Genomic DNA, 13,032 nt, shown 5'->3' with positions numbered 1-13,032 from the left:
CAGCCCGATGCCCCAGTAATTGCACATTACTAGTTACTTATTACTAGTCTAGTTATTATTCTTGTAAATGTCGTAATAGTGAAGTTATGTTTCTTACGTTTGCCTCCCGTGGTTGTCCTCATTTGCTTTGTGCATGTGTGTGTGCTCGTTTAAATGTCAGGAGATGTAGGCTCCTAACTGCAGTGTAAATGTCTGGGTGTTTCTTAAAAGAATATTCTCAATCTTTCTCGCTTTAGCGCTTTAGCTCTCTATTTGCCCTCCTTTGTTTCTGCCAATCTGTCCATCATTCAGTACATCTCACATCTCTCTGGTTTTCACCCACCTCCTTTCATCAAGCATCACAAGCCTCTGAGTGCCACGAGCGCCATCGTTTCAGGAAGACACGCAATTACTATTTTTCGTTGTCAGATATTTTCCCCCAGTCAAGTAACAGTTAATCTAATCTTTTGGGAGCTCCTTTGCATCAATTTACATGAGCATGGACAACAATCGGTGCAACACATTTCACACTAAATGTATTTTCTGTATTGCTTTTGACAGAAATCCTAGCTGTGAGGTTCATCAGGAGCCAATCAGTTTGAATGTGATCGATCCCAGTCTACAGGACACACTGCCTCAATGTGTCAACACCCGCTGCAGTCAGAGATACAGTAGCAGGTGAACTTGCACTCCGCATATGAACACATGCACTGAATCATCTAGTTATTGGATTCCACTTGATTCTAGTAGATGCATTACAGTATAATACCAACAAATCATACTGTTGTCACCAGTGGTTCAGTCATGAGTAGAAATTTGAATTCTAGTTTTTATTTTTAAAAATACATATATTTTTAAATTTGTTTTTAATTTTACCACAAATAGGTCTGTTAACTCCAGTGGGATTTCTATTCTATACTGTAGTCCAAATGAATAGACTGTCAAACGTGTGCCAAGTCATCATTTGGCACTGTAATACCTGTATGGTACATGTATTTTAGCCAGTGGGAAGTCTAATGTGGAAAAGGCACAAGAATAAATGGCAAATTGAGAAGGACTCATCCTTTGGGTATAAAGTTCCCATTCGTTAGAAATGAATTTGAGAAGCGATAGTTACGTACGTAGCGGTCAGTCGCTCTTTCTGCCCAATTCAACGACTCCAAAACAGCTGTCTTAAGTCTGTACAGCTTCGGGACGGTGACTTCTGACGTGTTTTTGTGTTGGTATTGCGTATTGTAGTTCAAGTGTCTTTTGTCCAATTCCTGTGTTGTGGATTTACAGGGGAATCCAAAATGACCCCCAAACATCAGATTTTAAATGCCCCAAAATGTAAATCCTTGTTTTGTTGATAAATACATTAAATATGTTTTAAGATAAGTGCTGAAAACGTGCAAAGACAGAGAACTATATAGTACTTAATTGTTGAGATATAGTTTAAGACTCTTTTACACCTTTCTGATTTTGTGGAAGGGGATATAATCTATCCTCATGATGTCAAGAGGTTTGGGTTTATGATTTCCGTCCCCCACTACAGTATGTAAACACCAAGCATCCTTATTCCATGCAGTGGCCAACTGGCAGAATTGCCACTTCCTCATTCATAATGGATCCAGTTCTACCAGTATAGTGTGCAGTTAGCCATCAAAGTATGCCCTCAAGTGTAATGTGTTTTGCGTTATTTTGGCGACAATGTCTCTGCTGTCTGACCCCAAAGCGTTGCATAGCGAGGCAGCGGCAAACCGCACGTGATCCGCCACCCTGTAGCCCCACGCCAGTCCGCCAGCAGTTAGAATACATGCCGAACATCGGTCAGCCACTCGCATCAACAGAGGGAATCGTCAGCCACTCGCATCGCAGGCGAGGAGGAGGGGGGGACAAAAAAAACACCCGGCTGCAGCCGCCGAAGGCTGCAACTCGGCGGCCACAGGCCCACACCACTGTGTGCACCATGGATGATTACCGCCTCCCCTCCTTGTGACTCGTCACGGCTGGGAAGTCCCTGCATCGACCAACGGCCCGCTGAAATTCAACGGAAACAAAAGGGGAGAATGACTCTCTGCGGCCTGAAAAAGCGTGTGCCGTGTAATGCTCCTCTCTCGCGCTGCTTACAGGCAAGGAACAGCGAATCTGCGATAGAAGTATTTGATTGACAGCTGGCCTGGCGGTGGTTGGATTTTCAGAGCACACAGCGACACGCCCACAGCATCTGGAAGCTCAAAGAATGTCTCAATTATTGACCATTTTGAAGGCTGATTTCACATACTTTTCGATTATTTATTTATTATTATTTTTTAATCCGTTCACTCATTGTCTGGCTTGTTAACATTAGTCTTTTCTGTGGTGTGTCGAATTTACATTTTTGACATTTTTGGGGCCTGTTTCAGGGCAGTTTAAAGTACAAGTCACTTGCTTCACGCTGCTGTTTGCTTTAGTCGGCGGTTTGTTGCCGTTTTGGTTGAGTGCAGCTTCCCTCCGTACTACACGAAGTACATGCAAAGCACTTCTCACTAGTCAGGAGGTGAATCGATTCAGAGTATTTGTTGAATCGATACTGTATTGCGGGGGGAAGTATTGCAATGTGTTGATGAATCGATCATTTTATGTGTATGCCATTTTAGCGACTGCTTTGGTGTTTTGGACTGTGAGTGGTGCATGGTGGACAGCGATGGCAAGACCCATCTGGACAAGCCATACTGTGCCCTGCAGAAGGAGTGCTTCGGGGGTATTGTCGGTGCAAAGAGTCCATATGTGGACACCATGGGCCTCCTTGGTGAGTCAGTTAATGCCCACATTGTTTGTGATTTCTGTAACTCTCTAGACCGTAACAATAAATAACGCCATCCTTTTTTATGGAGCTGTAGAAATGTGTTTGTAGACCACAGAAATGCAATAAATGATTCTTTCTTTCCACCAAAAATGTTTTTTCTTTGCAGGCAAATTCCCCATGTGCCTGCAGTTAGATGTTTTTTTTTTTTAGTGAGCAAAAAGAAATGAAAGTACAAAGTGCATCTGTAGCACAACAGCCATTGATTGATCTGTATGATTCTGGCTTATTGTCGCATCAGGTGTCAGCAAAAATGCTTTCTAACTAACTTCGGATCACCCCCTCTTTTTCTCTATATCTTCTTCAGACGAGGAGGTGACATCTCTGAACATGATCAAGAGTGCCCCTGTGGGTCCGGTTGCTGGTGGTATCATGGGATGCATCATGGTACTGGTACTGGCTGTTTACGCGTACAGACATCAGATCCACAGGCGCTCGCACCAGCACATGTCGCCACTGGCGGCACAAGGTATGACTATTAGCATCGCCTGTGTCATGGACAAATATACAGTGAACCCCACTATTCAAGGGGGATAGCGAGGGACCAAGCCCTGCTGCGACTAGAGATGCCACAAGATGGCAGTAAAGCACTACTTTTGCCTAAATGAAGCTCCTCAACTCACTACAATCTACCTGCTTGGCACCAAGATACCACAAGATGGTGGCAAAGTAATGCTTTTTGTCTAAATGAAGCTCCTCATCTCACTTCAACACAGTGCCTTGGCACCAAGATGCCACAAGGTCGTGGCAACTCAATACTTTTGTTTAAATAAGGCTCCTCAACTCACTTTAACACACTTCCTTGCCACCAAGATGCCCAAAGATGGCAGCAAACCAGTACTTGTATTGCTTTAGCCTGAGCACAAAAACAGCAACTGGGTGAATTAGTTTTAAGGGAATTAAAACAATAAAATAAAATCTGTGAATATGAGAATTTGCAACTGCCAAGCCGCAAATATGTGGGGGTTCACTGTATTGAACTAGAACTGCCTACAAATTGGACATGGAATAAGGCAGTTGTAGCATTCTGTTTAGCCTTTATGCACAATTGTTAGCCTCTAAAATATCCACTGCCTGGCTAGACAAAGTCAGATGCTCAATTCACCGTTGGACTGTTTTTTATTTGTATTAGCACATGCATTTGCTGAGGCATTGTTTTCATGTTTGTTACCAACTGAATTTCATTTTTGAATGGTATTGTTGGAGTATGTGTCTTTAATGTCGTCATTTCATTTTTTAATGGGATTGTTGGAGTATGTCTTTAATGTCAGAGCATTTTTGTCTTTTTTAAATGCGATTCCTACGGTTTATACAGTGCGATGCTTCACATATTTTCATGTTATCATAGAATCTTTTTCCATTCTGACCTAACTTTTTTTTTTCTCCCCCTGTTGCACCAGAAATGTCAGTGAGAATGTCCAACCTTGATAATGACAGAGATGAGAGGGATGATGACAGCCATGAGGACCGAGGCATAAGTAAGTTGTGCTTGCGGTATCGCTCGACGGTTATGTTGGTTATTAAATGAGCGTGTGAAGAGAGCTGATAGACTCCTCTGTTTATTAAAGGAAAAACGTCATGCATTTTTGTAATCATTTAAAACAGTTCCGAAGTGTCTTGATAAAAGGTCTCAGACATTTTTCTGTCAAAATACACACAGGCTAAAAGATTACAGCACATTTAATATCCACTAGTCCCACTCTGGTTGGAAATCTCTGTCACATGCAAATGGTGTCTGTTTCCATGACGACAGGTGGCGGAGCTAGGACATTGCGATGAAAGGAGGGCTACTCAATGTTGTGACTTTTCCGATCCCTCTGGTGACTATTTTTCAAAAAAGTGAAAGGCAGGAAATCTAGCGACTTTTTGTAACGTTACTTGAGAATTCTGGAAATTCTGAGACTCCCTCCAGAGCAGACGTTCAATGTCCAGACTGCAAATGAATCCAGCACTGGCTAACTGTCTCCCCATAAAGTGAGCGCCCATAAAGTTTTGATCATGTTCTCACGCAGCACTCATCACCAATCCACTGATTTACACTTTCTCAATTAGTGTGCGGATCAGCGGACACAACACAAATACCCCCAGAGTATTTGCTAGTTATCAGAAGCTGACACCGCTTACAGAGCGAGCTAACAGTGGCACTTTGCTTACCTTTTAGCTTTGAAATAATGTTTCGGTGTAGTCCGACAGTCGCTTGAATGAAGTGGATCTTCAGCCGGCCTCGCTGCCAAGTCATGGCTGGAGAAACAGTTATTATGTAAATTAGCCAAATTGCCATGACACTTTTTGACGAAATTCAAACAGCTTGCTCACAGACACATTTTCAGAAATAAGCAAGTCACGAAAGATTTACATGGCAATTTCACACTCTATCCAGAGTCTCAACCGTTTGTGTCCCGTGAAGTGATTAAAAAGTCCATTTTCCATAATGTGTCCCCTCTCAATCACATGTATGGTCTCCTTCCTTTCAGTAAGTAATACTCGATTTATTGCCGCGGTGATCGAGAGGCACACTCACACTCCAGAACGACGACGGAGGTACTGGGGCAGATCTGGCACAGAGAGTGACCACGGTAAGACACCTTATTTCGTCTCTCACTAGCACAAAGGTAGAGGGACACGTGTCACACACACGTTAATCACTGAATTAATTAGTCAGGTCGGACTAGACAGCTTAGTTCCCTAAACCTTTACGATTTATCTTGTCAAGACGATTTGTGCCCTCTGTCAGGTCCAGCATAAGTGAACTTGCAAATGTTCTTGAAAAATAGACCCCCCCCCCCCTCAATCTTGTAGTTTTTCTAGAAGAGCTGCTGAAGCTTAATAAGGGAGCACAACTCTGTTTTTTGGTTTGTTGTTGTTTTTCTTCACTTTTTCACTTCCTGTAGGTGTAATGATGGGACTGCAGTGCATGCCGAGTCGGTGAACGATGAGCACTGCTGCCTCACGGCAGGACTCCTCCCACAGTGCCTTATGTTAGCTTAATTGAAGACTAAATGGCCCTGGCTAGGATAGACTCCTGAACCAGATAAGTGGTATAGAGGGATGAATCAGGAAGAGGTGTCCTGTGTACCTCTTTCCCATTTTTCTTGTTTCGGTGGTCGGGTGGTTAGTACACCTGGCACATAGTTGTGAGCTTCTGGGTTTGAATCTTGACTCCAGCCTTGCTGTGTGGCGTTTGGATGTTCTTCCCGGGTTTGCGTGGGTTGAATGGTTGTTTAGCCATATGCGCCCAGCGATTGGCTGGCGACCAGTCCCGGCGGGTGTACCCCGCATATCGCCCAAAGTCAGCTGGGATAGGCTCCGGCTCATCCACAACCCTGAGGGTAAGCGCTGTGGGGAATGGATGGCTGGACCTCAATGGCCTTCCCTTTTCCCCTTACTTTACTTTGGAACGTCCACTGCACAGGAAAGAGTAGTCCTTCGTGGGGTAGCTTGTTTCTAAACGTGTGCTATTATGTGTTAGCAGGCAGGCTCTCGCATTCACTGAACGTGGGTGGATGGACAGTTCCATTCACGTGGGCTCTTCGTGCCCACGTAAGGCATTGCTCCAGAGCGTCTCTGCTAGTTGTTGCGTAACCGATGATGACAGAGAACAAATGATAAAGATGAAGAGTGGGCTAAGCGAATCTTGCGCGGTGTTAAAGAAAACCGCGACGTGCAATGAACACAAAGAGATAAACGTGTTGTGTAAGAGAGGATGAGATCATCTTCAGTGGAAGCCAAAATGAGTCGGTGCATGGCTTGCATTCATATAGCAATTCTCTCTTTGCTATATGCTCCCTATATCTTCTGTGGTATTCCTACTGCTCCACATGCAGGGACATTAAGAGTAGAATACATTACAGTAATTCAGTGGCTCAATCAAGGACACTTCCACTCGCCGCTGCCCCCCCAACATGCGAAAATGACGAAAGAAGAGACATCTGTGCGCAACACGAAGGCTACAAGGAAGATGAGGAAGAAATAATAGAGTGGGCGAGAGAGTGGGTGTTAGTCCATCAGGGAATAAAAGCAAATGCATTACTAAGTAGACACTTTGAATTCGCTACTTCTGTGTGCTGGGTCAAAGGGCGTCCTCCTACACCTGGCCACTCAAACTATTGGCTTGGAGTGAGCTGCTCGGAACACTCCTACAAAGTCTTACAAAGCACAAGTTAGTTTTTATTCTACATGGTTGTTGATATAGTCATTACTCTCTTAATGTTACAACCGTAATTTGTATCAATTTAATGAAAAGGGTCAAATGTACTTTTTAATGGCTTGTATACAAATAGTTGGGTCTCTGGAGTGCCTGCTGACCCATCAAGTGTGAAATTGAACAACCAAGTAAAAATGTGTCCGCGTTCTGAACTTTTGTTACGTAACGTTTTGCATTTAATGATGGGATAAATAATCTTTTCGTCAGTTATAAAAAAACTATAGGTTTTGTGTCGGGTTCTTTTGTGTGGATTTGTGCTGTGATCTTGTGGCAGTTTGTATTATTTATTGTTTCAGTGCATCACATCATCATACTTCTCCTGTGGCCCACCAATTACATTTGTCACTGCTTGTCCCGCTGGCGCAGTTACTGTAACTGGCATGCTGGCATCCCTTTCTATGGCCTCAGGCTGGACGTATGTGCAAGAGGAGGAGAAAATCATGAATAAACAACATGGATATCATTAGAATGTTATTGTTGTGTGACAACATAAGGTGGAAACTCGCCTGGGAGGGTGGTAGGACATTAGTTGGGTGCCAATATGCCAGTGTTACCTCATTGCCTTTATTAAGGGATCCTATTTCTTATGTCATTACAATAAATCTGAAAGATTTTCTGGAAGAAAACAAAAAACACTAGTTTAAGCAAATATGTGAATTAGAACGGTGAGAGGGAGAATACAGTCTTCCAGATAATAATATTTTTATTGACTCCAATGATTATTTTAAAAACTCACCTATTTGCTGTAATTATGACAATACAAAATCGGGTTACTTGCCGCCAAAGGAGGAGCGTCGACACTCTTTATAATGTACCTACAAAAAAAAACGATTGCGTCAAAATGAACGATGTAGTGGTGGTGACAAAGATGAACCGCGATAACCGCGGTGCAACAGTGTAAACTGGACCACTCGGTGTAATCATTGAAATCTTCATGTGCTCTCGCCAGGCTACAGCACGATGAGTCCTCAAGAGGACAGCGAAAATCCACCGGGCAACAACGACCCGCTTTCGGCCGGCGTCGACGTGGGTAACCACGACGACGACCTGGACCTGGACACCCCCCCTCAGACGGCAGCCTTACTCAGCCACAAATTCTACCCTTACCGGCACACGCACACACACCATCACCCGCTGCACACGCACCACCTCCAAGCGGCGGTCACCGTTCACAGTGTGGATGCGGAGTGCTGATCCGCGACTGGGATCGAATTGCAGAAACGTTCTTATTCAGACACTTCACAATGAGCTCCTCGTTGTTGCCAGTAACTTTTTTTTCCACTGACCTGAACTCAACGTGTTTTTTTACACAAAGTGAAAATGAGCAAGCATTCTTTTTCTACTAGGTTTTCTGAAGGAATTCTTCTGGACTCTTTTAAGAGCAACCTTAAAAACAAATAAAGCACATTTCGGGGATGTTCGTCGGAACAGCCGGTGGCTTAAACCCGTGAATAAGCTTAATTTCCCCACGGAGGGCCAACATGGACACAAAGCAGCGGATTTGTCTCAAGCCGAGCCACAAAGTTCTTTCTTGCCATCGCTCCTGTCTAACCTCATCCACATCCATAAATCTTCACTCATTTACAGGACTACAAAAACACTATTAAGGTAAATGATTTCCCAAAAATATTTATTCATGATTGCCAGACCGATACAAGAGCTGCATCCGGTCATGATGTGATATTTGTCGACACACGCACACACGCGTTGCTGTCTCACTGTTATGTAAACTATGAGCCCTAATCTCGTGCTGTGTGATTGCAATTCAAAATGCAAAGCCATTTGACCGTGTATTAGATATCCTTGATATCCATGTACTAATACACTTTTTGTGTGTTACTCATTCAGTACACTAGTAGTCTTACTGGCAATGTTATTCCCCCCCCCCCCCACCACTGTGTCACAACTGCACATGAGGTTTTGCAGGCATACTTTGTCGAGCAACTACATGTTACTAGTGGGCCAAAACTGTGTGTGCTACTAGTTCTACTCGTGACTAAATTACTAGCAGTGTCGCAGTTGTCTACTCGTGCACTGAATTGTCCTACTAGTGAGGACAAAGTGTACTTAGTACATGGATATCAAGGATACAGAATAAATGCTCAAATGGCTTTCCATAATTCAACTGGAACTTTTTTCTGTGTTCACTTTCTGGATGTAACATTCTTTCCGTGTCATCTCACAACAAGGAAGTTGGCAGCCTTTGCGGTGTCCCCACCACCGCCAATACAAGCTGAGATGACTCAGACACTGCTGGATTTTTCACTGTGTCCTGACACCTGGAGAGTCTCGCAATGTGTGTGCAGAATTGTACTGGACTTAGAAGTTTAGAAATGCCCAAGTTGGAAAATTATTGTTGTTGAAGAAGAATGGGAGGGAGAGTTGCTGCTGTTTTACTGAGGAGGGGCCCGTCTGCCAGCTCCTCTGTGGTTAACCACTCAAAAGCGTGTTTTTTTTTTTTTTTTTTTTTTGTGGACAGTTCTCTTTATGTGGTTGCTGATACACACAAGAAGAATGACAGGAATCACTTTTGTTTACTTTGTGTTAGCGTGTATGCATTTTTGTTGAATGCATCCTTGTATTTTTCCTCATGGTATAGAATCTAGTTGATTAATCCATTTATATTGTATTCCTCCTGATGAAGTCACGACCCGATCTGCGCTCAGTGGCTTCGATTGTTTATGTGGTCAAATTTTGACTTTTCGGTACAAACTTGTCTGTCTGTTGTTTTCCGGAGATACTTTATGAAGTGTAAACGGAGAATCATAAATAGCTATCGCGCCATTTTTATTGTTGACAAGTAAGCCTCGAATGATCTTCTGATGTTCAGGTCGATATGGAAGTGTGTGTTCATGGTGTCTCGCTATATTTTGGATGCCTTGGAAATATGTTTTAGGGTTCATTTTCATTTAGGTCCATATTGGATGGAAGTCATTACATGGAAGAGTTCATACTTACTCACTTTTACATGAGACATTGTTTTTAAAAGAATTGTTGTGTATTGTCAAAGCTACAAAACGTTACTGTAGATACGGAAAGAGAACGGTACATTTTTATGCAGACCAATAACTCAAAAAAGCTGAAGTGTCGTATTCTGCTGTGCCCTACAAGCTACATTAATTTTCATTATTGTGGTGTGATTCCCGAATTCGAAAATGATCGGCGCACACACTGTGAGTCCGTCAAATCAAGAAGCAGGTGAATTAGGGACACACCGACAAGACACAAAAAAATATTACAGGACTGAATCACACAGTTTGTAATTTCATGAGAATAGTTTATCTTTATAACAAGTGAACAAGAAAATGAAGAAAAATGTTAATTTTACAAGAATATAGTCGCAATATTAAGAGCATGAACTTATACCTGTGCACTCATGAAATTAGAACTTTTCCCTCATGACATTACAGCTTTCTTTGTAACATTAACACTTTTCTCTTAATATTACGACTATTCTCATAACTGTACCCCGAGTACATCTTTGTACTCTTATAATAATATCTACCTGCTTCTTCTTGAATATTTACACTACCCTTACTCATTGAGTGTTTTGGCTTCAGTTTACTCATGGGGTTTACAAGTCATAATTCCAGTCCAAGCAGATGTATTGGGCAATTATGTTTTTTGTTTTCAAATCATTTTAGATTCTTGTCTTTGGGCATTTTTTTTTCTTTCTGGAAATTGTCATCGTTTTTGTTTTTTTTAACAGTATTTACCAGCTGTTTATATGCCCTGTGCGCGTATGTGCGAGTATACAGAAGTAACATTAAATCGTGTACTGAAGGATGTACATCACTCCCCAATGTACTGTATCATATAAATTTATCAACTTGAGATTTATTGCAACGTGAATGTGATAAAGTTCATTTTACAGTTAAATCTGTGTTCACTGTATCATTTGTACTTTGTGGAAATACAGTGTTACACTGTATTCCAAAGTAGAATGAAGTTGGTGCGGCATGGTGTAGAGCACACGTCTATGCTGGCCTGCTCAGTTCTACACTGTGAGGATAAAGTGAGAAGTCAACATCTTTCATAAAAGAACAATAGAATCCATACTGCAACGTCAGCTAAGTTAAGGATGGGGTTAACAGGTTAATGTGAAGACTGAAGAGAGTGACCTCACATTGCGCTTTCATGGTGATGGTGAGTACATTTTTATTTGTGGGGGGGGGGGGTTTACTGTACTGTGATTGAATTATTTTCACGTGATGTATATGACGGTTAATGTTTAAAGAAAAATCACACGAGTTATGTCAAAAAGGTTTCAGGACTGGTCTCATAAAAGGTATACTGTATTTCAAATCCAAACTTGTCCCCATCAAAGTAATCCCCCTGGAGTAATCCCCCTAACGCACTTTCCCAGCCTTCTCTACCATGACTTCATGCACTCCTGGTAGGATTCTGTCAAAATACTCCACAGCTCCTTAGTCCACATCTTCAAAACATCTTCCTTGAGCTTTGCAAAGAGAACAACAATCACACAGAGCCAGGTCGGGTGATAAGGGAGGTCGCTCCGGCACTGATCTGTTGGGTGCGCAAGGAATTTTGAGCTGCGAGTTTCAAAAGCGTTGCATGAACAGAGTTGATGAGGACAGTTTGATGCTGGAACATATGACAAACATTTTCTTTTTCAATGAGGGGAAAACATGTGGAAAGCAAAAAAAAAAAACACAAGTGACATGTTTTTTTTTTTAATGGTAAATTCCTCTACACTGATGTAATATTGTAATCTCATTGCACGATTCATTTAAATGTTTCATCTATTTTACTTCCTCATGCCACTAGGTAACGTTAATACTATCCATCCATCCATTTCCTTTACCGCTTCTCCTCACTAGGGTCGCGGGGGTGCTGGCACCTATCCCAGCTATCTTCGGGTGGGAGGCAGGGTACACCCTGAACCGGTCGCCAGCCAAGCGCACGGCACACGAAACAAACAACCATTCGCACTCACAGTCACACCTACGGGCAATTTAGAGACTCCAATCAACCCACCACGCATGTTTTTGGGATGTGGGAGGAAACCGGAGTGCCCGGAGAGAACCCACGCAGGCACGGTCCCCAGCACTGTGAGGCGGATGTGCTAACCAGTCATCCACCGTGCCGGCTACGTTAATACTATATGTACTGTAAATAAAAACCCAACCAAAATAAAAAGAGTAGTTAGTAAAAAGAATAAGTTTCCAAATACATTAAATATATTTGAAGAAAAGTGTTGAAAACATATGCTAAGAGAATATAGTGCTGAATTGTGGAGCTGTAGCTTAGGCATCTTTTTCACCATTTGAATTTTCCTGATTCTGTAGGCGTGGCTAAATAACAGCCCTGTGACATCACAGGGCTGGGGCCTATACTTTCTAGCACGAGTTCCCTACACCACTAAATAAGTACAAAGTGAGGTCATTTCTTTGGCTTCTCAACTGTGAGTTAGCTGTGCTTAGTGTCCATAACAAGGCCCGTTTACCACTCCGGCTCGCAGTTAGCAAGGTAATGATGGCTACACCCCGAAAATGCTTCTTCGCTGGATGCCTCAATTTAGAGAACAGCTTGGTGATGTTTTTTAAGCTCCCAAAAAATTAGGAAATGAAAAAGTGACAGATTGACTTTTTAAAGACAAACAGATGGGGAGCTCAACATCACCACCACCACCCGACTCTGCAGTGCGCATTTTACGACGGATAGTTTTGTAAACTTTCACCAGAGAAAACATGGCTTAGTGGGTAACTTGATTCAATTTTGAAGTTGAGCCTCCTAATGTGATTCTACTATGTATGTTATATGTGTTTTAGTCTGTCTTCATGATACAGTTCGTAGATACAGTCGTAGGTTTCTGCTCGACACAGGCAGAACTACTTTTACGGAGTTCAAGTCCACTCTCACTGAGTAGCTACGGAACTGCGGTCTGCTACGGGTGCCTACAACAACGCCGACCCCCAATCCTGCATCGCGCCCACAGTGGAGGCGCCACGAACGGCGAAGAAGGAAACAGAAGCGGGGCAAGCATGGAATTATTCGAGCAAGG

At 42.7% G+C, this 13,032-nt stretch overlaps 1 protein-coding gene across 3 annotated transcripts in view; it reads left to right on the top strand.

Annotated features, from left to right (window-relative positions):
* cachd1 (cache domain containing 1) overlaps window positions 1-10,886 on the top strand; it is a 104,978-nt gene extending 94,092 nt beyond the window's left edge. For all 3 annotated transcript variants that reach the window (XM_061778792.1, XM_061778793.1, XM_061778791.1), the window contains 6 exons: window positions 541-657; window positions 2,598-2,749; window positions 3,111-3,272; window positions 4,204-4,281; window positions 5,278-5,379; window positions 7,957-10,886. In XM_061778792.1, the coding sequence (XP_061634776.1) occupies window positions 541-657; window positions 2,598-2,749; window positions 3,111-3,272; window positions 4,204-4,281; window positions 5,278-5,379; window positions 7,957-8,201 (856 nt within the window). In that variant the 3' untranslated portion in view covers window positions 8,202-10,886. The remainder of the gene's footprint in view (window positions 1-540; window positions 658-2,597; window positions 2,750-3,110; window positions 3,273-4,203; window positions 4,282-5,277; window positions 5,380-7,956) is intronic.
* Window positions 10,887-13,032: the final 2,146 nt, after the last annotated feature.

This window comes from Phyllopteryx taeniolatus, chromosome 7, assembly GCF_024500385.1.
Source record: "Phyllopteryx taeniolatus isolate TA_2022b chromosome 7, UOR_Ptae_1.2, whole genome shotgun sequence".
In the NCBI taxonomy this organism is placed as follows: domain Eukaryota; kingdom Metazoa; phylum Chordata; class Actinopteri; order Syngnathiformes; family Syngnathidae; genus Phyllopteryx; species Phyllopteryx taeniolatus.
This window is presented reverse-complemented; position numbering and strand designations above follow the sequence as displayed.